The sequence below is a fragment of the Syngnathus floridae genome, chromosome 12 (genome assembly GCF_059516105.1).
Source record: "Syngnathus floridae isolate MCC-2025c chromosome 12, RoL_Sflo_1.0, whole genome shotgun sequence".
Classification (NCBI taxonomy): Eukaryota; Metazoa; Chordata; class Actinopteri; order Syngnathiformes; family Syngnathidae; genus Syngnathus; species Syngnathus floridae.
This window is the reverse complement of record NC_142424.1, coordinates 251582-273908: the sequence shown is the minus strand read 5'-3', so window position 1 is coordinate 273908 and position 22327 is coordinate 251582. Positions and strand designations below refer to the sequence as shown.

General features: G+C 56.0%; 6 protein-coding genes across 12 annotated transcripts; 3 read left to right on the top strand and 3 right to left on the bottom strand.

Moving 5' to 3' along the window:
- Positions 1 to 47: 47 nt before the first annotated feature.
- LOC148389202 (uncharacterized) lies at positions 48 to 1782 on the bottom strand. The gene is made up of 2 exons (XM_088392771.1): positions 1620 to 1782; positions 48 to 1033 (listed from the first exon to the last, which is right to left on the bottom strand). Exon 2 carries the CDS (start codon positions 1016 to 1018, stop codon positions 776 to 778), a length of 243 nt encoding a protein of 80 aa, XP_088248897.1. The 5' UTR covers positions 1019 to 1033; positions 1620 to 1782; the 3' UTR covers positions 48 to 775.
- Positions 1783 to 2761: 979 nt separating this feature from the next.
- Positions 2762 to 9386, top strand: fer (fer (fps/fes related) tyrosine kinase). The gene is made up of 20 exons (XM_088392736.1): positions 2762 to 2951; positions 3517 to 3639; positions 4161 to 4292; positions 4372 to 4545; positions 4842 to 4941; positions 5012 to 5195; positions 5331 to 5468; positions 5596 to 5715; positions 5806 to 5928; positions 6035 to 6233; positions 6316 to 6414; positions 6642 to 6848; positions 6970 to 7092; positions 7172 to 7228; positions 7391 to 7509; positions 7692 to 7786; positions 7868 to 7991; positions 8072 to 8226; positions 8674 to 8796; positions 8851 to 9386. Exons 2-20 carry the CDS (start codon positions 3568 to 3570, stop codon positions 8985 to 8987), a joined length of 2481 nt encoding a protein of 826 aa, XP_088248862.1. The 5' UTR covers positions 2762 to 2951; positions 3517 to 3567; the 3' UTR covers positions 8988 to 9386.
- Positions 9387 to 10842, bottom strand: cdc26 (cell division cycle 26 homolog). Of its 2 annotated transcripts, none has more exons than XM_088392770.1 (3): positions 10670 to 10842; positions 9989 to 10080; positions 9387 to 9892 (listed from the first exon to the last, which is right to left on the bottom strand). In XM_088392770.1, exons 2-3 carry the CDS (start codon positions 10067 to 10069, stop codon positions 9686 to 9688), a joined length of 288 nt encoding a protein of 95 aa, XP_088248896.1. In that variant the 5' UTR covers positions 10070 to 10080; positions 10670 to 10842; the 3' UTR covers positions 9387 to 9685. The 2 variants fall into 2 exon arrangements, with proteins under 2 accessions (XP_088248896.1, XP_088248895.1); XM_088392769.1 differs by having other exon boundaries at positions 10666 to 10837.
- Positions 10843 to 10878: 36 nt separating this feature from the next.
- prpf4 (pre-mRNA splicing tri-snRNP complex factor PRPF4) lies at positions 10879 to 14585 on the top strand. Of its 3 annotated transcripts, none has more exons than XM_088392746.1 (15): positions 10879 to 11044; positions 11522 to 11705; positions 11911 to 12097; positions 12184 to 12271; positions 12354 to 12433; positions 12500 to 12593; positions 12686 to 12780; positions 12855 to 12913; positions 12996 to 13119; positions 13197 to 13286; positions 13507 to 13629; positions 13762 to 13869; positions 13952 to 14070; positions 14199 to 14305; positions 14441 to 14585. In XM_088392746.1, exons 2-15 carry the CDS (start codon positions 11534 to 11536, stop codon positions 14525 to 14527), a joined length of 1533 nt encoding a protein of 510 aa, XP_088248872.1. In that variant the 5' UTR covers positions 10879 to 11044; positions 11522 to 11533; the 3' UTR covers positions 14528 to 14585. The 3 variants fall into 3 exon arrangements, with proteins under 3 accessions (XP_088248872.1, XP_088248870.1, XP_088248871.1); XM_088392744.1 differs by having other exon boundaries at positions 12993 to 13119; XM_088392745.1 differs by lacking the exon at positions 10879 to 11044 and adding an exon at positions 11127 to 11339 and having other exon boundaries at positions 12993 to 13119.
- Positions 14381 to 15714, bottom strand: ufc1 (ubiquitin-fold modifier conjugating enzyme 1). The gene has a single exon (XM_088392768.1). The coding sequence runs from the start codon at positions 15554 to 15556 to the stop codon at positions 15050 to 15052; it is 507 nt and encodes a 168-aa protein (XP_088248894.1). The 5' UTR covers positions 15557 to 15714; the 3' UTR covers positions 14381 to 15049.
- A 787-nt stretch (positions 15715 to 16501) lies between these two features.
- On the top strand, positions 16502 to 22322 carry ythdc1 (YTH N6-methyladenosine RNA binding protein C1). Of its 4 annotated transcripts, XM_088392265.1 has the most exons (17): positions 16503 to 16700; positions 17155 to 17256; positions 17372 to 17661; positions 17787 to 18183; positions 18257 to 18304; positions 18388 to 18482; positions 18753 to 18861; positions 18939 to 19056; positions 19189 to 19273; positions 19391 to 19545; positions 20984 to 21060; positions 21213 to 21249; positions 21353 to 21392; positions 21462 to 21524; positions 21602 to 21814; positions 21884 to 22052; positions 22178 to 22322. In XM_088392265.1, the coding sequence occupies exons 1-16, from the start codon at positions 16673 to 16675 to the stop codon at positions 22040 to 22042; spliced, it is 2016 nt and encodes a 671-aa protein (XP_088248391.1). In that variant the 5' UTR covers positions 16503 to 16672; the 3' UTR covers positions 22043 to 22052; positions 22178 to 22322. The 4 variants fall into 4 exon arrangements, 2 of the variants coding, with proteins under 2 accessions (XP_088248392.1, XP_088248391.1); XR_015861780.1 differs by lacking the exons at positions 21884 to 22052; positions 22178 to 22322 and having other exon boundaries at positions 16502 to 16700; positions 19189 to 19279; positions 20984 to 21249; positions 21602 to 21648; XR_015861779.1 differs by lacking the exons at positions 21213 to 21249; positions 21353 to 21392; positions 21462 to 21524; ... (1 more) ...; positions 21884 to 22052; positions 22178 to 22322 and adding an exon at positions 19748 to 20399 and having other exon boundaries at positions 16502 to 16700; positions 19189 to 19279; positions 20984 to 21116.
- The last annotated feature ends 5 nt before the right edge of the window (positions 22323 to 22327 follow it).

Here is a 22327-nt window from a genome sequence, read left to right as displayed (position 1 = left end):
AATGACGTTTGCGCCGACGTCGATTCACGAAACAAATACGTAGCTCGTTTGTTCTATCAAACAACTTCTTTGACACTTGCAACAATACAAAGATGAATTACAAACCGATCACTGGAAGGATTTGGACTTTTAGTCTTGTACTTGGCCAAGTGGACAAAATGTCCTTTGTCATGTATTGAATTATATAATGTGTGTGTTAATGTGTGTGTGTGGGGGGGGGGGGAGAGGTCCGCCCACCCCCAATTAACTTTTGGCTTAGAAAACAAAAAGGTCATTGTTCTGCCCTCAGAATTGTTTTCTTGATGTTTGAAAGTTACGTGTACTTGGAAGTGATTTGTCGAATGTATTCATTATGCTAAGAAATGTGTTCTGTGTAAAGAAACGATTGTAACATCAAGAAAACAATTTGGAGGTCATCTCATCCAATAAGCTCATCCAGCCAGTTAATCAGTCAAGTCCTGATAAAAACACTGAAAACATCCCAACATCATAAGATCAATATTTGGATGGTGAAAGAACACCAACTGACACGTTCAGTCTTTCATTTTCATTGCATTCACGGGAGGCCTGTCTGTTGTCTGCTGCTTGTGCCCAGCAGCTAGCTGTTAGCGGCTAGCAGGAAGCAACTAGTCGTTAGTGGCGAGCTGTTGGCTCGCGTGTAGTCATTTGCAGCTAGCTACTAGCAGGTCACCCTAACAAAGCTGCGGCCGTTTCACATCTCTTCAGTCGACGACATTTTCCATCCACGGGGCCGATCAGTCGCGGCGCAGTGACATCACTTCCTCCTCCTGCAGCGGTAGCAGCAGGCACAGCGCCCGCTGCCGCCGCCGCCGCCGTCCTCGTCCGCTTCCTTCACCAAATACGCCGGCGGGGCCACGTAGGGGTTGAGGTCGTTTCCGTTGAGCGCCGCCGGGTTGGCAATCACCGTGGCGCCGTCAGTCGACGTGCGTAGATGGGCGCGGGGGATGGTCACTTGACCGTACGGGTTGTCCAGCGACACGCGAATGTTGGACGACATGGCGCCGCCGGCGAGCTGAAATGTCACAAATGAGTTGAACAAACATCGCGCTTTGTGTCTTTAGTAAGAGCGGCCAGCACAAATTGGGATGGAAACCCAAATGGAATCGTTGTGCGAAGGAGAGAAAGGAAAAATAGGCCATCGTCTTGCTGGACTCGCAGTGTTTATCGGCAGCTGCTATCGGCAGCTGCTATCGGCGGCCTCCTCGATGACCCCATGCATGGGGCCGATGCCGATGCGGCCGTTGTCGATTTGAATTGTCTGCCAATTGTTTTCTACGGTTTGGTTCTGGCACAAAAGTTGAACATTCTTTTTCCGCCACAAAAAGGATTACAAATTGGAATAAGGATGGCTCTGAATTAGTTTGGGAGATTGCTGAGATTTGTCACCAACTCTTGTTCAAATTGGACATTTTATTGCCGTCGTTCACAAAGTCGCTGGCTGAGATTCCAACGGCGTCCCGCAACGGTGGAGCCTTGGCCGAGGGTCAGGGCTTTGCGGCCTCCCGCTCACCCGCAATGACAATGCCATTGGCGGAACCTCGAATGGGAGTCAAAAGACGCAACGGGAGTCCGATTTGAAGGAGAAAAGTGTGACTTGCCTGTTGAAGCTGACGAGTCTTCAGGACAAAAGTTGAGCTGTGGCAAAAGACAATGCAAAGCTCTCACCCTCTCTCTCTCTCTCTCTCTCTCTCTCTGTCTGTCTCGAAGCTCGCTCGCTCGCTCGCTCGCCCGCCCGCCCGACCGACCGCCCAGACCTGTTTAACCGGACGACACGCCCTCCTCGGAGTGCACGAACATCCCCTTTTGCGTAACAGGTGGAATGTTGACAATATGAGTGGCGCGGCGAGCTACGTAATTAAGCCAGGGAAGGCTTACCCACGGTGGCATTTTCACTTTCATGTGAGCTCGACTCACTGGGTAGTCAAGAAGCTTTGCTCTGATTGACTGGCTGTTCTCCTCAATTGGGAACCGCTTTGCTCTCGCCGTTAGGCGGCAAGATGGCCGTGGCAAAATTCAGCGGGCCGACTCCAAGGCCCGCTGAATTTTGCACGCCCACCCACCCACGAGCGCTTTTGTCGTGTTTCTCCCCAAATAAATTTGAAGCCATCGGCAGCGGCTGGAGCTTTGCTCAGGCGCATGGTCGCCGCTTGAGCTTGACTGAGTCCGCTGGTCACGTAGCAACGGCCGAGGGGACGCCGTACGCCTTCAACGTTGAGTCGGACGCCTTGCAATTTCCTCGTCTGTTGTTGTCCAATGAGAAGGAAAGCTTTCAATTGGATTCTGTTACGGCAACCTGCACCGATATTTCGCTCATCGTTCCTTGGCTTACGCATAAAACAGTGGGCAAAACAACAACATTTTGACGGCACGGGACTTTTGTAGAAACACATCAGCAGAAGCATCTTGAGTGACACGACTTTAGAATGTTCAGTCACATTTATTTCCAGTGATGCCGAGACAGGTTTTCTTCTTTTTTTTTCTTTGTCTTTTTTCTTCCAGCAGCAGAACACTAGAATTAAAAGTGATATTCAGACATGATCACTTTGCCACGTCTGCAGTGACGTATGCGTGGAGGCAGTCTTGTATATCGTATTTCAGTTGCTTTGTCTATGTGTTTTGTGTCTGTTGTTGGCTATAGATTGCGTCTACGAGCATCGATTAGGAGGATTGACAAAAAACAACAACTCATCAACTCGTGGATTTGGAAGGGAAAAAAGCAAAATGGCGTCTTGGGATCGTGTTTCCGTTTCCGGCGGAAGCCCCTCCTTGTTAGCCTTAGCTCTTAGCTCCGGGGAGGACGGCATCGGGAGAAAGTGGAAAACGGAGGAGAAAAGCTGCTCAAAGGGCGAGATGAGCGCGGACGGGGACCGCAGAGGACCGCGGTGACCGGACACCGAGTGTGTCGCCCTAACCCAATTGCCGCTTTCCGGGTGCGTTGGCGCCGCAGGCAGGAGAGCCACAAGACGCGCGCGGTTGGTCCCACCCGGGGACTCGACTCACTCCTTCCGCACGCACTTCTCCTTAAGTTTGCCAGCAGCCGGCGCTTCGGTGGGGCTCGGGCTGGGGCTGGGGCTGGGGCTCGGGCTGGGGCTGGGGCTCGGGCTGGGGCTGGGGCTCGGGCTGGGGCTCGGGCTGGGGCTCCGGCTCGGGCTCGGGCTCCGGCTCGGGCTCCGGCTCGGGCTCCGGCTCGGGCTCCGGCTCCGGCTCGGGCTCCGGCTCCTGCTGCTGTAGACGCAGCAGTAGCTTGGGAGTTGGTCCAGGGGCGAGCAGCCATTGTTGTGATGCGCTTTACTTTGCTGTTGCTCGCTTTTAACATTCGTCTGACCGCGACGGAGTATTTCGCACTTAACACGTTAATCTCACGTTGACATATTGGAAGAATGAAAGTTGCGTGAAATGAAAAAACAAACGCCCAGAAGGTTAAGTCAGCGTTGTTGTCCCCCCCCCCCCCTTTCTCTTTCTCCCCTTTCTTTTATTTTGGGGGTCTCTCCTCAGTGGATCATGCAAACTTTCCCCCGTCGACTTTGCCGTTACGCCGCCTGACACATGATGGGCTTCGGTCGGGATCTAAGGAATTCCCATGAGGGATTACTCAAACTGCAGGATTGGGAATTAAAGGTATGTAGGCCTTTTACCTTTCTCCTCCTCCTCCTCCTCCTCCTCCTCCTTCTTGCAAGCAGGAATTCGGGCCGCCGCGGACAATAATTGCAAAAGAAGTCTGAGCAAAATGTACCTGCAAACTGGCATGGGAATGTCTCAAGGATTTGAGTTGTGTGCTCTCAAATTGAGAGTATTCAGACAATTTGACCCAGGGCCTGACTGATTCTCTTGGCTGATTTTTTTTTTTTTTTCCCCCCCATTAATGAGTGACACCATAAGAGAAAGCCAATGTCTGAAACAAATTGGTCTCGTCCGCTCTTTGCCGGTGCAGTACGCAAAGTCTTTTATCCATTGCAAATTCTCAAATTCATTGACCGACCGACTTTTCTTTTGTGGCGCCGAATGTCGGAATCGCCGTCGCGAGTTTGGAGACGATCGGTCACGCCGAAAATAGTTGAGTTGCTAACGAACGGATCATTTGCGCCGCCTGGAAGGCAACGTCACTCGCGCGAGCTGACGCCGATCGTCTATGTCTTCAGCTGCTGGAGACGGTCAAGCGTTTCATGACCCTGCGCGTGAAGAGCGACAAGGAGTACGCCGCCCTGCTGCTCAGCTTGACGCAGCAGGTGGAGAAACAGGAAGCGGCCGACTACGTCAGCACCGTCAGCAAGGTGAGCGGCGAGGCGGACGCCGCCCGTCGGTCACCGCCGACGCCGCCCGTCGGTCACCGCCGCGCCCGTCTCGTGTCAGTCGTGGTCGCAGGTGGTGCGTCAGACGGAGGCGCTGGGTCGGGTCATGCGGGGCCACGCCGACGATCTGAACTCGGGTCCGCTGCACCGCCTCGCCACGCTCATCAGAGACAAGCAGCAGGTGAAGAAGAGCTACCAGAGTCTTCATCAGCAGCTGGAGAGCCACAAGCACAAGGTCTGCCGCAAATCTTTTTGTCGCTCACGAGCTTTGGGGCTTCCCATTTCACGTCTCGATTTTTGCGGGATTTCAAAATTGCCCTTTTCCGTCGTCGTTTTTGCTGCATTTCAAAATAGCGCTTTCCTCTCGTCCACTACACCGAGCGACCTTCCCTGTTTAGGCTTTGAAATCTTGCGCTCAACAAACGCTCCGAATCGTACAAAACTTGTCGTCAAAGCGAATGAAGCCGCTGTGCCAAAGCAATTGAGGAAAAGAAAGAAAGAAAAAAAAAAAGCAACGTCACTCTCTGCCAGGTGACCAGGAGCGACCTGGACAAGCTCAAGTCCACGTATCGCCAGCTGAGCCGCGACGCCAACAGCGCCAAGGACAAGTATCGGGAAGCTCTCACCAAAGGTTTGCCCTGGTGCCGGCCGAAAAGTTGACTCGGCCGCCCCGAAAGGTCTCTTCAGATTTCTTTGGGCAGGCCGCGAGGCGGAGCGCGCTCACGAGCGCTACGACAAAGCCACGGCCAAGCTCCACAACCTGCACAACCAGTACGTGGTGGCCGTGTGCGGGGCGCGCGCTGCGCAGGAAGAACATCGCCGCCGCGCGGCGCCCGCGCTCCTCGACGCCCTCCAAAGGATGCAGGAGGACATGACGCTGGCGCTGTGAGTAACGCCCGCAAAGCGTGTGGCCCATCAAAGGCGGGAACGTTTGGGGGAAGTGCTCGCTCGCTCGCTCGCTCGGTCAGTCGGTCGGCCGGCCGGCCGGGTGCTTACCACCCGTGCCAAACGTGTGTGCAGGAAGAACATTCTGGAAGAGTACTGCGAGATCAGCAGTCTGCTGACTGACGAGGTAGTCAAAGTCCATCGTGAGATTTCTGCGGCGGTGCAGCAGATCGACCCGCTGGCCGAGTACCAGCACTTCATCGAGGCATACAGGTAGCCCGGGCGGGTGGATTCGCCTTTTGGGCTTCCCGACAGCAGCGCCGCTGACCTCTGCGCGGGCCTGCCTGCCTGCCTGCCTGCCTGCCTGCCTGCCTGCCTGCCTGCCTACCTGTGCGCGCAGGTCTCCCGAAAGCCCCGAGGCCAGCGTGGAGTTCGACGCGTCGCTGCTGGACGAGGCGGACCACCTGTCGGCCGACGAGATCCTCTGGAACACGCTGACGGCCGACGGTCTTCGGGCCATGTGAGCGGCCGGATCCTTCCTGTTGCTTCGGTCTTCAGCGGTTTCAGTGCCCCCAAATCATTCCTAATATGCGCGTTGCCTCGTGCACAGGTTGTCGTCTGCCACGGAGGAGTTGGCGCTGACTCAGCAGAATCTGAGGACCAAAGAGGCCCTGGCGGACGACCTGGACGCCAAGATCAGCAGCGGCCAGCAGAACGCGGACAGGAAGTCCGAGTCAGTGTCTGCGGCATGCTTGTTTGTTTGTTTGTCTGTCTGTGTGTGTGTGTGTGTGTGTCTGTCTGTCTGATCTACGTGTGTGTGTGTGTGTGTCTGTCCTCAGCTGCGTGCTCCTCCTCAGTCAGAAGCTATCCCTCCTGGAGCTGCGCCAAAGCGTCCAATCGCTGCGCAGCTCTGAAGCCCGCCTCTCCTCCCAGAAGGCCTTGCTGGACGCCACGATGGCGGACGCCCCGCCGCCGCCGCCTCCTCCTCCGCCGCCGGCTCCGCCCTACGAGGACGACAGCCGCTCGCTGGGCTCGGCCGTAAGGGCGCTTTTACCTGATGAGAGAGCGAGCGAGAGAGCCCGCTTTGCATCATGCCTTGCTTTGTCTTTGCTCCTTCCAGGATAGAGGCAAGGAGAAGAGCTCTCGCTTGGACACCCTGCGTCACTCGCTGGCCGGAATGATCCGCTCGCCAAAAGCCATGTTGGCCTCCTCGTCCTCGGTGAGACCCCCTCCAAAACGTTGCCGTCCACGTCCCAAAATCCCACACTTGGCCAACAATCACGCAGTCTTCCGTGTCCAAATGGATCATGGACCCTCCCCCATTTTTCGATCCATACGAGTCTTCATAAAAGGGCCGTTTTCCATGAGTTTGAGTTTTTTTTTTTTTTTTTTTTTTTTGCCAAGTGGCCAAATTTTCATCTGCTTTTCCGCGTTCCCTTTTGTCAGCATTTCTTCGACGTCGTCCCGTCGTCGGAGCGCCCCCTGGCGGAGCAGGAGTGGTACCACGGCGCCATCCCACGCACAGAGGCCCAAGAGCTGCTTCGGCAGCAGGGTGACTTCCTGGTGAGGGAGAGCCACGGAAAACCGGGAGAGTACGTCCTGTCCGTTTTCTCGGACGACCAGCGGCGACACTTCATCATCCAGTTTGCCGACGTACGTGTGTGTGTGTGCGCGTGTGTGTGTGTGTGTGTGTGTGTGTGCGCGCCCGCCGCCGGAACCGATGCGCGCTCGCCCTAACCCCGCTTTGACGCTGGCCGTCTTTCTCGTTGCCTAGAGTCAGTACCGCTTCGAGGGGACGGGCTTCGCCACTATCCCGCAGCTCATCGAGCACCACTTTTCCACCAAGCAGCTCATCACCAAAAAGTCCGGCGTGGTGCTCCTCAACCCCGTGGTCAAGGTACCTGCCCGCCCGCAAGCGACTTGATGATGTCGCCCAGGTGTGTCACCTGTGTGTGTATTCTCTCTGACCTGCGCAGGACAAAAAGTGGATCCTCAACCACGAGGACGTGGCGCTGGGCGAGCTGTTGGGCAAGGTGAGCGCGACATGGATGAAGAACAGATATGCAAAAGCGTAATAAACTGAAAAATCAACAGCCACCGCCTTGGTTTCATCACATTGATGCAAGTTGCAATGGCGGGTGGGCCAGCGCCAGTGAGCTCGGGCCGGAGATGAACCCGTCTTGATCTTCCTGCAGGGCAACTTCGGCGAGGTGTTCAAGGGGACGTTGCTGCGAGATAAAACGCCGGTGGCTGTCAAAACCTGCAAAGAAGACTTGCCTCCGGAACTCAAGATCCGCTTCCTGTCAGAGGCCAGGTGGGCCCCCCGCATCCAGCTTGACGGCGGCGGCGGCGGCGGCGGCGGCGGGCCTTTCCACGGCCAGCTTCCGTTTGATGCCTCCCTCCCTCCCTCCCTCCCTCCCTCCCTCCCTCCCTCCCTCCCTCCCTCCCTCCCTCCCTCCCTCCCTCCCTCCCTCCCTCCCTCCCTCCTGTGTTCAGGATCCTGAAACAGTACGACCACCCCAACATCGTCAAGCTGATCGGCGTGTGCACTCAGAGACAGCCCATCTACATCGTGATGGAGCTGGTTCCAGGTAGGTAGGCGCGCCATCCCTCCCTCCGTCCCTCCGTGCCTCTCCGTCTTTTGTGAGCCCGGCTCTCGGCCGCCTCGTCAGGCGGCGACTTCCTGTCCTTCCTCAGGAAGAAAAAGGACGAGCTGAAGACCAAGCAGCTGCTGCGCTTGGCCGTGGACGCGGCGGCGGGCATGGCCTACTTGGAGAGTAAGAACTGCATCCACAGGTGAGTGGCAGCAATGACCACGCCCCCTGCTGGCACTCGCTCACGCTGTGCTGTGCTGTGCTGTGCCTGCGCCCTGCCAGGGACCTGGCGGCCAGGAACTGCCTGGTGGGCGAAGGCACTTTGCTGAAGATCAGCGATTTTGGGATGAGTCGCCAGGAAGACGACGGCGTTTACTCGTCGTCCGGACTCAAGCAGATTCCCATTAAGTGGACCGCGCCGGAGGCGCTCAACTACGGTGAGGAAGCGTTCATTCTCAGCGTTAGTGGTGAGCACTGGAAAGGCGGCTGGCTGGCTGGCTGGCTGGCTGGCTGGCTGGCTGGCTGGCTGGCTGGCTGGCTGGCTGGCCGGCCGGCCGGCTGGCTGGCTGGCTGGCCGGCTGGCTGGCTGGCTGGCTGGCTGGCTGGCCGGCTGGCTGGCTGGCCGGCCGGCTGGCTGGCTGGCTGGCCGGCCGGCTGGCTGGCTGGCCGGCCGGCCGGCCGGCTGGGTGGCTAATCCCCACCGGCTTCCGACCCTTGGCATCTTCATGGAAGGTTGACGAGCCCCGATCGCGAGCGGAAGAACCTTTGGTTAAAAACGTTGAGCAAAGCCATTGGGCCTTTTTTTTTTACTTTTCCAAACCGACTTCCTAGCTTGATGACAGGCAATGCGAGTGGCGAGTGAAGGGCGGCCCTTTGACCCGCAGGTCGTTACACCTCCGAAAGCGACGTGTGGAGTTACGGCATCCTGCTGTGGGAAACCTTCAGTCTGGGGGTGTGCCCTTACCCGGGGATGACCAATCAGCAGGCCCGTGAGCAGGTGGAGAAAGGTGAGCATTGTCTCCCGCTCCAATACGCCCGCCCGCTGACGCTGCAGTCGCTAGGTTACCGGATGGCGTGTCCTCAGCGGTGCCCAGACGACGTGTACAAGGTGATGCAGCGCTGTTGGCAGTACAGCCCGGAAGAACGACCCAAGTTCGCCGAACTGCAGCGAGACCTGGCCGCCATCAAGAAGAAATGATGGGGCCTCCTTATTTGGTGCTGGTGGTCTTTTTTTTTTTTGCGCGTGTGGCATTTGAACACTAAAAATGTTCGACGTGGACATCTTTGCGCGTCGCGCGCGGCACTGCTACCAAATGGCGTTAGCGCCAGCCAGCTGCCGTGACTCCCGTCAGCAAACGGGAATAAAAGAGGAAACGTGCGCGCTTTCATCAATAATTACAACAAAATAAAATCAATGTGTTATTTTCACATGAAACTAATTGATTTCATTTCTAACCCTGTAACCATAGCAACCACACTAATCTCTTTATATACAGTATATATATATATATATATATGTGTACATTCATGCTTTACTTTTTATTTGTATTTATTCTTTTTGTTTCTCAGCAAATCTTAAAAAACTTTGAAAAGACAATCAGCAAGCATGTTATTTATTGATGTGATGAGTCTTGAGAGGATCTTTTTTTTACCCGTGCTGCCGCCTTTCTCTCCATACTAGTCGCGTTGCTCGTCCCACTGACTAATGAAAGCTTTTATAAAGCAATTGCTGCAATTGGGATGAAAATCAAACATTTGCGCGTTGATCACAGTGCTTGTCGTTCAATTACGGAAGCGGCTCCCGAAAAAGAACGGCTTCAAAAACCGAACTACGTCAAATTCAGGCCTTACTGATGTCGACTAATTGCGACACGTTTCCGCATAAATCCAGTGAATTTATGAAAATTGTAAACTTCCAAAGAGGGTGGGCAGGGTGGTGGCTTTGGGGTGCGGTTTGTAGCCAATTCGCTCGTTGATAAGCTCCGCCCTCGACGCAGCGGTACAGGTGGGCGGGGTTTCTCCCCCAATGATGTCACTGCTGCCCACAGAGTCCCCGCCCACTCCAGCTCCCGACTCCACCTCTTCTCGTTGACGTTTCCGTGCCTGCAGGAAAGGAACGCAACAAGCAGGGAATCCAAATCTGCTCTTTGTCTTTGCCCAACGAGAGTGAGTCGGATGGATGGGAAATGGAAGAATGACCTCGAGCCCTTTCTTGATGCTCTCAAACTCGTCCGTGTCATCGATCTTAAGCTCCAGACGAGTTGGTTTTCTCCTCAACATCTTTTCGTAAGCTGGTGAAAATGACAGTACAAATCAACACCCACGAGCTTGACTCAATCCCAATGGTTATCTTCAATCATTCAAAATGTGCAAACGTATGTTTACCTTGCTTGACGTGCTGTGTATGCACAGTAGATTCAAAGTCAAGTCATCATCAACAATAAATCATGCATTTCAGCCCAAGTTTACAATGGAAGTCATGATCAAAGTGTTTAGAAGGCTTAATAAGTTTCTGTCTTACGTTATATCTGTGCATCTTACTCTTGCTTGACAGCTGATGTGTGTGTTTGTAAGTAAGTAAGTAAGTAAGTAAGTAAGTAAGTAAGTAAGTAAGTATGTATTCGATGCTTGTCAGCCAAACATGGGAATCGGGGGTGTTTGCTGCAATTTATAGGTCACTTCTTTAAGTACGCCATTACTTGAGTAACCCAAAGAAGTCCAAAGAGTTGAAGAGCTTGGCAAGTGGTTGACACTAGCACTTTGCCCATGCTGACTGACGCATTTCCCAACGTTTGGCGTGAATGCGAAAAGGGTTTGCTGGTGCTGCTGGTGGTGATTTCTTCCGCCTTTGACGCAACAAGTACGCAAAAATGTACCTGCCAATTGATTCCAAGTTGCGTTGTGTCCTCGCCGAAATGAGTTTTGGAGGGTTTTGTTGTTACGGGTTTGCGGTTTGAAATGTTGTCGTTCTTTGTTGATGTCGCAGCGCCAACAGGGAGCGCTTCTTCTTCTTCTTCTTCTTCTTCTTCGTCTTTGTCTTCTTGTTCTTGTTCTTGTTCTTGTTCTTGTTCTTGTTCTTGTTCTTCTTCTTCTTCTTGTTCTTCTTCTTCTTCTTCTTCTTCTTCTTCTTCTTCCGCTTCCTGTGACACAGCCCAGCTCATCGAGTGTAACCTCTGAACTCAAAAGGATGTGACGTATTCTTTTACATCCGGGCCATCTCCCATCCAAATCGCGCCTCATCGCTTTTGTACAAATGTGAGTTTCCTGACTTTTAAATAGATATGGTCGCGATTGGCTTCCATTACTCTAGCGGCTAGAAACTCAAAGGAAGGTCCGATGTTGTCATGTGAAAGTTCAGCGCTACTTTGATGCTCGAAGTGGCTAATGCTAACGCTGGCCGCGAACAGTAGCGGGGCACGTTTGTTTGATAGGCTCGCTCTTCATTGTTGTCATCGTTTTCAAATGCTGGTGAAAATGTATTCTTCTTGTCATTGTTTCTCTAAAACGTTTATGCACCAGTGAATCCTCGGTTTCACGAGACTTGTTTGTGGTACGTAGCTTGTGTATTCTGGTCATACTTTTAGTATTCCTTAATGTCTTATCATGTCACGTTCCTTCTTGACATGTGAAAATGCTTCCTGTTGTGGCCGCTCACTCATTCTGTGATTGTAAACTGTTAGCCGTTGGCACAGCTTTGCGTGCATGACAGTAATCCATTATTCTGATGTGAAGCATTCCTCCGAGATGTCAGACGACGAGGACTTGGCCCCTGCCCCGAAGAAAGGTCGCGTGTTCTACGGAAGCCTGGAAGAAAAAGAGCGTGAGCGTCTGAACGCGGAGCTCGCCGGCGCTTTGACGACGGGATCCGATGGCGTCAAGGCAGGAATTGAAGCGGGAAACATCAACATCTCGTCTTGTGGGTGACGCCGTTTGAAGACGCCCGCTGCACGGCGCCGTGCGTGCTGCACGGCGCCCGCTGCACGGCTCGCCCGCTGCACGGCGCGCCCGCTGCACGGCGCGCCCGCTGCACGGCGCGCCCGCTGCACGGCGCGCCCGCTGCACGGCGCCCGCTGCCCGACCCGCGTCCCGCTGCCTGACCCGCGTCCCCCTTTGCTTCGCAGCCGAGACGCTGGAGCTGGAGGAGCACGTCAACGAGAGGCAACAGGAAGCGCTGGCCGAATTTGAGAGAAGGCGGCGAGCGCGGCAGATCACCGTATCCACCGACGACACCGAGGTCAAGGCGGGGCTGCGAGCGCTCGGAGAGCCCATCACCTTGTTCGGGGAGGGGCCGGCGGATCGGCGGGAGAGGTTAGCCGTGTCCCTCAACTGTGCGCTTTCGCTTCCGTCCCCTGTCTCATCCCTCTACTTTGACCGCTGTCTTGTCCACCGTTCAGGCTGCGTGGCATTTTGTCCGTGGTGGGTCCAGATGCGCTGAAGAAGTCCAGAAGAGACGAAGAGCGAGCCAAGCGCTCCCAGGCGGAGGTTAGCAGTCGGCACGTGCGCGCACACGTCCGTGTGTATGAAGAGGCAAAGCGCCCGTGTTTTTGTTTTGCCTTCTCGACAGTGCCATCAGACGTGGTACCACGAAGGCCCGGCTTCTCTCAAGGACGCCCGCCTCTGGTTGGCTCGTTACTCTCTGCCCAGGTGAGTGGCCAACGACTCGGTCAAAGTTGACGTGCAAATATGAGAAGCGCGTGTGCCGGCCGGCAGGTCGATGAAACGTCTGGAGGTGGCACGGGGCCAAAAGGAAATTTGCGAGGCAACCAAAACCATCCGCCAGCAGGAGCTGAACAAGAGCCTGAGAGTGAGCGCCGATTGCCATCAGCGGGCGGGCGGGCGGGCGGGCAGGCAGGCAGGCGGCCGGGCGCTTGTTCTTGACGTGTCGCTCCTCCTCAGAACTTGAACAACTTCTGCAGTCAGATCGGCGACGATCGGCCAATCAGCTTCTGCCACTTCAGTCCCGACTCCAAAATGCTGGCCACCGCCTCCTGGTGATATACTCGCCGCGCGCAGAAGCTGGCGGCAAAGCAGCTAATGCTACGCTAACGTGACACTTGCCCGACAGGAGCGGCTTGTGCAAGCTGTGGTCTGTCCCCGACTGCAACCTGATTCGCACGCTGCGAGGTGGGCCGGTGGGGAACGCCGTCGCTCGCTCGCGCGCGCTTTGTGGCTTCTTGTTCAAGACTCCGCCCCTTTCTGTCAGCAGGTCACAACACCAACGTGGGCGCGGTGGTCTTCCGCCCGCAGGCCGGCGTGTCTCTCGACCCATCGGACGTCAGTTTGGCCTCGTGCGCGGCGGACGGCTCCGTGAAGCTGTGGAACCTGCTCAGGTAAACGAGAAGGGGCGGAGTCGAGGAGAAAAAAAACGTCAAAGCTAACGGCAGCCTTTCCTGTGCGCCGGTCGTAGCGACGAGCCGGTGGTGAGCATCGACGACCACGGCGAGCGGGTTGCCCGCGTGTGTTGGCATCCGTCCGGAAGGTTCTTGGGATCCACGTGGTAAATTGCTCAAAAGCGGCACACAAACGTGCCACTGACCGACCGACGAATGGGACAAAATGTGTTTGTTGTTTGTTTTTCTTCTAATCAAGCTTTCGGTCAAGTTACAGAAAGGCCAAACGATCATGGTGACTGCGTTCACCGTCTGCTCGTTTTATGATGGTGCGCTCTCTCTCGCTCGCTCTCTCTCTCTCTCGCTCTCTCTCTCGGCGCTGTGCAGCTACGATCACTCGTGGCGTCTTTGGGACATGGAGGTGCAGGAGGAGATCCTGCACCAGGAAGGCCACAGCAAAGGCGTTCACGACCTTCATTTCCATCCCGACGGTTCGCTGGCGGCTACCGGGTAAGCGCCGCTAGCCTCGCCGCCGCCACCACCACGTTGGACGGAGGCAAGCGCTCGGAGCCAGCGCGCCCAACGCCGTCTTTGGGACGAGGCGACGGCACACGTCTGAACGGGCCTCGTCTTCCGCGGCAGGGGCCTGGATGCCTTTGGCAGAGTGTGGGACCTCCGCACAGGACGCTGCGTGGTCTTCCTGGAAGGACACCTCAAGGAGATCTACAGCGTGCACTTTTCCCCCAACGGGTCAGCCAATCAGACCACAGCAACCTTGTTTTGTTTCTCCTGTCAGAATGCCAAACAAGTGACCTCCCCCCCTCTCCCTCAGCTACCACCTGGCCACAGGAAGCGGAGACAACACCTGCAAGGTTTGGGAGCTGAGGAACAGGAAGTGTCTCTACACAATCCCCGCCCACCATAACCTTTTGTCGGGTGTCCGATTCCAGCGTAAGTGCCGCCTCTCCGTTTCTGCTCAATCTCGCTACCATGAAGCCACTTGACTATTGGATTGCCTTTTCTCAACCTGTGCGTGCGTGCGTGCCTGCCTGCCTGCGTGCATGTATGGGTGCGTGCAGCCACGGACGGCCAATTCCTGTTGACGTGCGCGTACGACAACGTGGCGAAGGTTTGGAGTCACCCCGGCTGGATGCCGCTGAAGACGCTCGCCGGCCATGAGGGCAAGGTAGACCTTTGCTCTTCTCTGTCCAATCCCAAAGTAGCCACGAGCACGTCTCGGATTCAGCACTCCCTTACTATCTTAGCAAAACCAAAAAACTGAGATGAGTGATGACGCCACATTTTTTGGGGTTTCGGTCAGGTGATGGGTGTGGACGTTTCTCCCGACGGCAAACTCATCGCCACGTGCTCCTACGACAGAACCTTTAAACTTTGGATGTCAGAGTAACTCGGTTGCTTCTTTTCCTAGTTCTGCTTCTTTATGCAATAAAATCATCTGTTTTCAAGCCATCAGTGTGGACTTGAGTTGCTGTTCCCATACTTTGAATGTAGACCGGTTTCACATACTTTGAATGTAGACCGGTTTCTGTTTTGGGGGGAAAGAAAGCACTTAAATTGAACAATCTGTACGGTTTAAGACAGTGTTGCCTTCAGATCCAAGTGAGCCTCCATCTGGCTCGAAATGGTCCCGCCATAATAACATGGGCTAACAATTAGCATATTACACATGTTCTTGAACCTCTGCAGAGACGCCGAAAGAGGCAGCGCAATGTGCAATGTGTGAGGGGAAAAACAAGTTCATTTCTTCTTGAAAATGATTGGATATTTTATTTCCTCATCGTTTTAAGTCATTCTCCTCCCCCCCCCCCATGCTTTACTGACATAGCTTTTCACAGAGCACAAGTTTGCAGGGCAGCGCTTGACGTGCGCGACGTGACACAGAACGTTCTCACGCGTGCGCGTGGCGTCACTACGACGCCTTCTGCTGCTCCGCGTGGATCACCAGCCCCTTGGCGATCAGGTCCGGGACCTCGACGGCGAGCCACGGGCCGAGCCCGAGCGCCATGAGGTGGGCCAGGCCGAAACGAGGCGCGTTACGGGCCCACAGCGGCGCGAAGTGATCGGTCAGGCAGATCTTGCCGCCGCGGTACATCTTGGCCGTCTTGCCGTCCAAGTCCGGCAGTGCCACTTCCGGCGCCGTGTCCGGGTACGTCACCGGGATGTCGAATTCCAGGCGGAACTCGTAGCGCAGCAGCTCGTGTACGAACCAGCACGTGCCGGTCCAGCGCGTCCCGTCCGCGTTGGACTCGAGGCGGAACCAGTCGTTGTCGGCGGCCTTGTTGTTCTCCACGAAGCGGATGAGGGCTTGGTACTCCTCCTTGAGGCGCTGCGGCCAAAGGGCGCGCTCTCGCGGGCCCGCCTGCGTTTTAAGCAGAGGAATCTGAGACACCGTCTTGCGCGTGCCCTCGTCTGCCATCGGAACGAGTGAGCGAGCGGACCAACTGGTGTGGTGGACCAGCACAAACGAGACGATCCGCGGCGGCGACGCTCGCTGACGTGGACCAGAGCTCCGCTGTGTCGTCACGTTTGTGGCCGCTGGCCGCTTCCTCTCCTCTTCAGCCTTTTGCTTTCCGGCGTATGAGCGCCACTTACTGGTCCGGGTTGGGAATTAAATGAAAACGACCCAAAAGAAGAATTTTCGTTTCTTGACTTCAGTTGCTTGTTGTTCGACGACTTCAAATCACTCCAACAAGGGGCTTGCCCCACTCACAAACGTTGACAAAATTAGAAATTAGGATTTTAGTTTCCTTTTTCTCAAGACATTATCATGCAAGTCAATTATATATAAATATATATATATATATATATATATATATATATATATATATATATATATATATATATATATATATATATATATAAAATTACTCCTCACCCCCCGTGGGTGGTCTCTTTTTCCCTTCAAGCTCGGGTCCTCTACCAGAGGCCTGGGAGCTTGAGGGTTCTACGCAGTATCTTTGCTGTTCCTCGTACTGCACTTTTCTGGACTGAGTTGTCAGATGTTTTTCCTGGGATCTGTTTCAGCCACTCCTCCAGTTTGGGGGTTAAATATAAATATATATATATATATATATATATATATATATATATATATATATATATATATATTTTTTTTTTTTCTTATATTGACCACTTATGTTTTCTGGCCCATTATTGTGACAGCATTGCGCATTTCACAACAGATGTGGCTTTAACAAAGTGCACATAACACCAATCCAACAACAACAACAACAACAACACAACGATAGTAATAATACGAATAATAATAATAATAATAAAAGAAAACAACAACAGCAGTACACGGTAACGCGTAAGCATGCCGTAGGCGTAGAGTGTTTGGTGACGCCACAAATTTAGCGGAAGCTGTCACCGAGCAGACAAGGAGAACTTCCGGTCCGGACAGCCATCTTCCCATGTTCTCGCTCCCATCGTTTCGCTCGAATTTGCGACTCGTTCACGTTTTCGCTCATCTTCGACGATAACCGAACACGTCGCCATCGAGCACAAGTAGCGAGCTCGCGTCGGCGCAAAGATGGCGGCCGACCGCCGCGAGGACAAAGGTAGTTGGGCTAGCTTGTTAGCTTGCTTGCTTCCTTGCTTGCTTGCTTGTTTGGCCCGTTAGCTTGTCTTTGTTGTGCGGAGTGAGTCTTTTGTGTCACCGGCCGCTCTCGCTCCTCACCTTATTGATCTCTTATCGCTCACTCGGCAGCCGATCTAGCCTCCCTTTAGTCTCCTCAACTGCACCGGCTTTCATTTCAAGGAAAACAATGATCATGTCACTTACCTGCACACCGACCAACCTTGTTGTTGATGTTGATAAGATGCAAATCAAAAGTCAGAATGGTCCAAAAATCAAAAAAAGATAGCTGCCGTCTCGTGCCTGAGGGAGGATCTAATGGTCACATCGATTGACATGACTCGAAGTGCTGAGCGGCCCGATGCCGAGTTCAACCTGGTTTGGGTTCGGTGTGAATTTGAGCGCCCGTTGCCTAAGTTGATTCTGTCACCTGATAGATGGCGAACTCACCGTTCTAGAGGACATTTTGACGGAAGCGCCGGATCAGGACGACGAGCTGTACAACCCTCAGACGGAGCGACACATCACCGATAAGAAAGGTAGCGCCTGTGCTGCGCGCACGTGTTTTTTTCCCCTCATCTCATCCCATCCATCCATCCATCCATCCATCCATCCATCCATCCATCCACGTTCCTTTTGGCACGTGTGCGCTAGGAACGAAGCGGAAGAGCGAGCATTCAGAGTGCCACGACCGCAAGCGGCTACGGGGCTCCTCCGGCCACGCCCCCTCCAGGTCGTCTTCGGCCAACAAGCGAGGCTCGGGCGCGCCCCTCTCCTCCTCGTCCTCCAAGAGGTCGGCGAGCAGTCCTCACAGACGCCACGTCAGCGGCTACCGCGGCGACTACGACGAGCGAAAGAGCCGCCGAGGGATGAGAGACGCCGGGCGCAGCCGCGGAGGCGAGAGAGCCAGATGCAGACGCTCGCCCAGGGACGGCGCCAAGCAGGTGCTAATAGCTTGCAGGGCGTGACCTCACCGCCACTGTCGGACAGACTGTTAACGGCGCCAGAAAACACATTGAGTCCAAAAGTGTCACATATCTGTCTGTATTTGTTTCTGTGGCGCACGCAGAAGCGCTCCAGCAGCCCCTCCCACCATCCGGAGGACAACCAATCGGAGGAGGACGCGGCGCCGGAGTACGCGTCGGAGCAGCTCTCCGGAGGCTCCTCCCCGGCCGCCGCCGCCGTCGCCTCGCACGACGAAGAGCAAGAAGAGGAGGAGGTGGAAGAAGAGGAGGGCGAGGAGGACGAGGAGGACGAGGGGGACGACAACGGCGAGGAGGAGGAGGGGGAGGAGGAAGATGAGGAGGAAGGCGGGAAGGAAGAGGAAGGCGAGGACGAGGAGGAGTACGAGCGGCGCGCCGAGGGCAACGACTACGACACGCGCAGCGAGGCGGGAGATTCCCGCTCGGCCTCCTCCGTCACTTTCTCCGACGGCGAGTCGGCACGCTCGGCCTCGGACGCGTCAGGTGGGGACGGCCGCCGCCGCCGCCGCCGCCATGGCTTCCCGTTTGTGAGCGCCTCCTGTCCTCGTGCTAACAGGTTCCGAGAAGAAGCGGGAGAAGCTTTCGTCGTCGGTGCGCGCCGTTAGTAAGTGGGCCGATGGGGCTGGGCCGGCTGCTGCGCTGGCTTCCTTTTTTGGCTGAGCGCGCTGAATTCCCCTTGTCTCACAGATCCCACCAGCAACCTTCGCTACATCCTGCGCGACTCGCGCTTCTTCGTCATCAAGAGCAACAACCACGAGAACGTCTCGCTGGCCAAAGCCAAAGTACGCTTTGCTTCTTTTCTTTTCTTTTCTTTTCTTTTCTTTTCTTTTCTTTTCTTTTCTTTTCAAAGCGCAGTTGCGCCAGCCAGCCAGCCAGCCAGCCCTCGTCCACGACAATTTGGAAAAGCGGCCGCAGACGGCTGCCTGCCTCTTGAGCTCTTTGTCTTTTCATTTCCCTTTTGAATGAATGAGCTGGAGTCCTTTTCTTCCTGTCCTCTCCTTGCTTGCATTTGCTCCTCGTGGCTTCGCTGACCTGCGCCTCGTCCGCTTCAGGGCGTGTGGTCCACGCTGCCCGTCAACGAGAAGAAGCTGAACGCGGCTTTCCGCTCGGCCCGCAGCGTCATCCTGGTGTTCTCCGTACGGGAGAGCGGAAAGTTCCAAGGTGAGGCGGAGGACGAGTCGCGCGGGCGGATGGCGCCAGCCGCGACAGCGCCTTGACAGCCTGCCACGCGTTTGCAGGTTTTGCCCGCTTGGCTTCCGAGTCTCTTCACGGCGGCTCGCCCATCCACTGGGTGCTTCCGGCCGGCATGAACGCCAAGATGCTGGGTGGCGTCTTCAAGATCGACTGGCTGTGCAGGTGACCTGCCCCGGCCCGGCCCGGCCCGGGCCAGCTGCTCCCTCCCTCACTCACCCCGCCCGCCCGCCGCACGTTTTGTCTGCCCTAACCCTCCCTCCCTCCCTCCCTCCCTCCCTCCCTCCCTGTGGGCAGGCGGGAGCTCCCCTTCACAAAGACGGCTCACCTTTCTAATCCCTGGAACGAGCACAAGCCCGTCAAGATCGGACGTGACGGACAAGTAAGAGTTGCGTGTTTGTACCCTCTGGAAGGGAAGGGAAGGGAAGGGAAGGGCCGGGCCTTCCCTTCCCTGCTGAAAGAGAGCGGTCACGCTCAGCCACCGCCACGCCTTTGCCAGGAAATCCAGCCGGACGTGGGCGCCCAGCTGTGCGCGCTGTTCCCGTTGGACGAAAGCGTGGACATCCACCAGGTGGCCCGGCGCGTTCGCCACAAGCGTGAGACCCCTCCGGAAACGCGACCCCGCGGCCGCCCGCCGCTGCGCGAGCCGGGAAGGTTAGCCAACCGCCGAGCCCCGCCTCCCACTTGCCGTTGTTCTTCTGCTGCCGGACCTCGGAGACGGCGACCGATGGGCTCGTCGGGCCCGGCAGCCGTTGCTCCGCCCGGCTCGGCCTGGCTCGGCTCGGCTCGCTGTGGAGTTTTGCTCAGTGGGAGTCCAAATGGTTTCATATGTTTGTTTGACTTTGTCTCTTTGCAGGAGGTTCACTGGTAGCCAGTTGAAGCTAGCCAAATCTAGATGGACTGTTGAGAATAAAAGCATTGGCTGGACTGATGGAAGGAAGCAGGAGGGGGCGAGGGGAGGGGAAAAAAGAGAGAGAGAGAGAGAGAGAGAGAGAGAAAGAGAGGGAGAGGGACTGCCATCTCCACTTGGACTCTTTTTTTGCCTTTTTCTTTTTCAAGGCCTTGCTCATTTGATGGGGGGGGGGGCGTCACTGGACTATCTCATGAAAGGGCGGGGCAGGGGGAGGACAATTTGTCCAATTCTGGTAACCCATGGACCTGATCAAACGACCCCGCATCCTCCCACTGAGGGAGAGAGAACACTTGAAAACGTCTTTGACGCGCTGGCACGCACCGAACGAGGACGTTTTGTCGCGGTGTGTGTCTGTGTGCGTGCGTGCGTGCGTGCGCGGGTGTGTTGCTCTCTGCCGAACTCTAAAGTGTGTATTTGATGGACTAAAGAGAGTCTGGGGGGGTTTGGGCTTGTCTTTGGGGACTGACAGGACTGCAGCCCCCCCCCCCCGTTCAAAGTAAGAGGCTTTGTTTGAACAAGCCGTTATCGTGGTGGACGCAGATGTGGAAAGAAAGAAACTTTGTAGACTCCCAAGTCCACTTTTACACCTCAAGCGGTATGTTGACCCCTGCCTGGCCTTTGATTTTCTTTTGCAAGTCCACCATGACACTTTCTGTTGTTGTTATTCTCGCAAAGATTCGGAAGCGCTACCGTGCACGCCATTGTCGACACGTTGTCAACTCCTTACGCAGACTTGAGCGAGAGCGCAACCATCCCGGAAGACTCCAGGAAGGCTCGCAAAGCAACCAAATTTGACTTGAGCCTCAGTAAGACTTTAATCGCGGCTGACCGACCGACCGACCGGCCGACAGTACGAAATATCCCTTTCATTGACTTTCATTCCGACCGACTAAGTGGACCAGAAAGAACGACCGAGGGTAGACTAGGATAAACTGAGGAGACCACCCCGGTAGAGACCTGGACCGGGAAGGCGGAAGACCAACCCAAAGCCAACAGCGAGACAAAGACGTGGACTTTAGGACCCGGCGTTCCAAACCGAGACGGTTTTTTGTAGCCGGCCGCCGGGCTTGTCAAAGTGCTTTGAAGGTGGAGCACGCGTTCTTTGCAAAAGACGCGTACTCTCGTCCTCGCCGTAGCAGCGAGCATGCGTGCGTCTTACGTGTCAACTTGTCCACGTAGGCGTCGTCTCCAAGAGTACGACCTCCACGGCAGGAAGCGACCTCGGGCCGAGTGTCCGGACTTCGACCAGCGATCAGGTTGTGGAATGAGAGGCCGGGCCAAGAAGCCTCAAATGTTGTCTTTTGCGTGTCGTTGGGACGCGGCGCCGGCTCGCCCCGCCCCGCCTCGCCCCGCCCCGCCTGGTCCGTTGCCGGGCTCACGGAGCAATCTCCTTTGCTTTCCTTCGCAGGCTTCATCCCGGACCTGCGTGAGCAGCCCGTGGACAGGTGAGAGAGAGCCAGCCCCGCCCGAGAAGCGGCCAAAGCCAAAGCCGGGCCGTGCAAAGCTCGCTCGCTCGCTCGCTCACGCACGCTGTTGTTCTTTTTGCAGGCGCTTCTCCAACGTGAGGCGGGACATTTTCCTCAACGGGGTGAGTGGCAAATGTCACGGCCGGCCGCTAGCGTCGGCGCCGGCTAACGGGGCTTCTGTTTCCCGCCAGTCTTACGACTACATGAGAGACTATCAGCACAACGTGGGACCGCCGCCTCCTTGGCAGACCCTGGTAAGCCGCGGAGCGGAGTCTTTGCTTCTCAGCGCCGGCCGCCTGCCTCGGGACTGACCCGCTTGCGCCGCCGACAGGCGGCGTACCCCGGCGTGGAGCCGCCCGCCCCCCACCACCCTCCTTACTACCAGCACAACCACGCCCCGCCGCCCCTGCACCAGGCCTATCACCACCACCATCATCATCATCACCCCGTGCCGCCGCACGAGGCCCCGCCCCCTCGCTTCCGAGACAAACAGCGAGCGGCGGCGGCGGCAGCGCCGCCGCATCGCGCCTTCGCGTCCAGTCCGGTGAGTCTCCGTTGTGGTGAAGGCGGCCGGGAGCGGGAACTGACCGGCGTGGGCTTGTCGGTCGGCCAGCACGACTACGACATGCGCGTGGACGACTTCCTGCGGCGGACGCAGGCGGTGGTGAGCAGCCGGCGGGAACGCGAGCGGCAGCGCGAGCGAGCACCGCCGAGGCGAGAGCGACCCAGGGAGCGAGAGCGGGACAAAGAGCGGGGCCGCTACCGCAGATGAGTGAAGTGAAGTGAGGATTTGCCTGCCGCCGTCCGTCCATCCGATGGTCTGTCCTTTGCTTGTTGATGATGGCCTGCCTCCCCTCCCCTCCCCTCCCCTCCCCTCCTCTCCTCTCATTTCCTCCCTCCCGTGCAGAAGAAGTGACATCAGGGAAGAAAAAAGGGGCAGTGTCCTGGAAGCCACTTTGCGAGGGATTGCTGTCCTCTCCGCTTGTTTTATTGTGAAATGCCTGTCCCTGCCTGGCCAACACCAAATAAATGACTTGTGTTCCTTCACGCAACTGTC

Bases quoted from the DNA above. Each gene is read 5' to 3' on its own strand.
- fer (XM_088392736.1), top strand. From the start codon at position 3,568: ATGATGGGCTTCGGTCGGGATCTAAGGAATTCCCATGAGGGATTACTC. The intron at 7,229-7,390 runs GTGAGCGCGACA...ATCTTCCTGCAG, and splicing joins TGGGCGAGCTGTTGGGCAAG to GGCAACTTCGGCGAGGTGTT. The intron at 8,797-8,850 runs GTGAGCATTGTC...TGCAGTCGCTAG, and splicing joins CCGTGAGCAGGTGGAGAAAG to GTTACCGGATGGCGTGTCCT.
- ythdc1 (XM_088392265.1), top strand. From the start codon at position 16,673: ATGGCGGCCGACCGCCGCGAGGACAAAG. The intron at 21,393-21,461 runs GTGAGTGGCAAA...GTTTCCCGCCAG, and splicing joins GGGACATTTTCCTCAACGGG to TCTTACGACTACATGAGAGA. The intron at 21,815-21,883 runs GTGAGTCTCCGT...TCGGTCGGCCAG, and splicing joins GCGCCTTCGCGTCCAGTCCG to CACGACTACGACATGCGCGT.
- prpf4 (XM_088392744.1), top strand. From the start codon at position 11,534: ATGTCAGACGACGAGGACTTGGCCCCTGCCCCGAAGAAAGGTCGCGTG. The intron at 12,098-12,183 runs GTTAGCCGTGTC...TCCACCGTTCAG, and splicing joins CCGGCGGATCGGCGGGAGAG to GCTGCGTGGCATTTTGTCCG. The intron at 13,870-13,951 runs GTCAGCCAATCA...CCTCTCCCTCAG, and splicing joins GTGCACTTTTCCCCCAACGG to CTACCACCTGGCCACAGGAA.
- cdc26 (XM_088392770.1), bottom strand. From the start codon at position 10,069: ATGTTGAGGAGAAAACCAACTCGTCTGGAGCTTAAGATCGATGACACG. The intron at 9,893-9,988 runs GTCATTCTTCCA...CCTTTCCTGCAG, and splicing joins GCATCAAGAAAGGGCTCGAG to GCACGGAAACGTCAACGAGA.
- LOC148389202 (XM_088392771.1), bottom strand. From the start codon at position 1,018: ATGTCGTCCAACATTCGCGTGTCGCTGGACAACCCGTACGGTCAAGTG.
- ufc1 (XM_088392768.1), bottom strand. From the start codon at position 15,556: ATGGCAGACGAGGGCACGCGCAAGACGGTGTCTCAGATTCCTCTGCTT.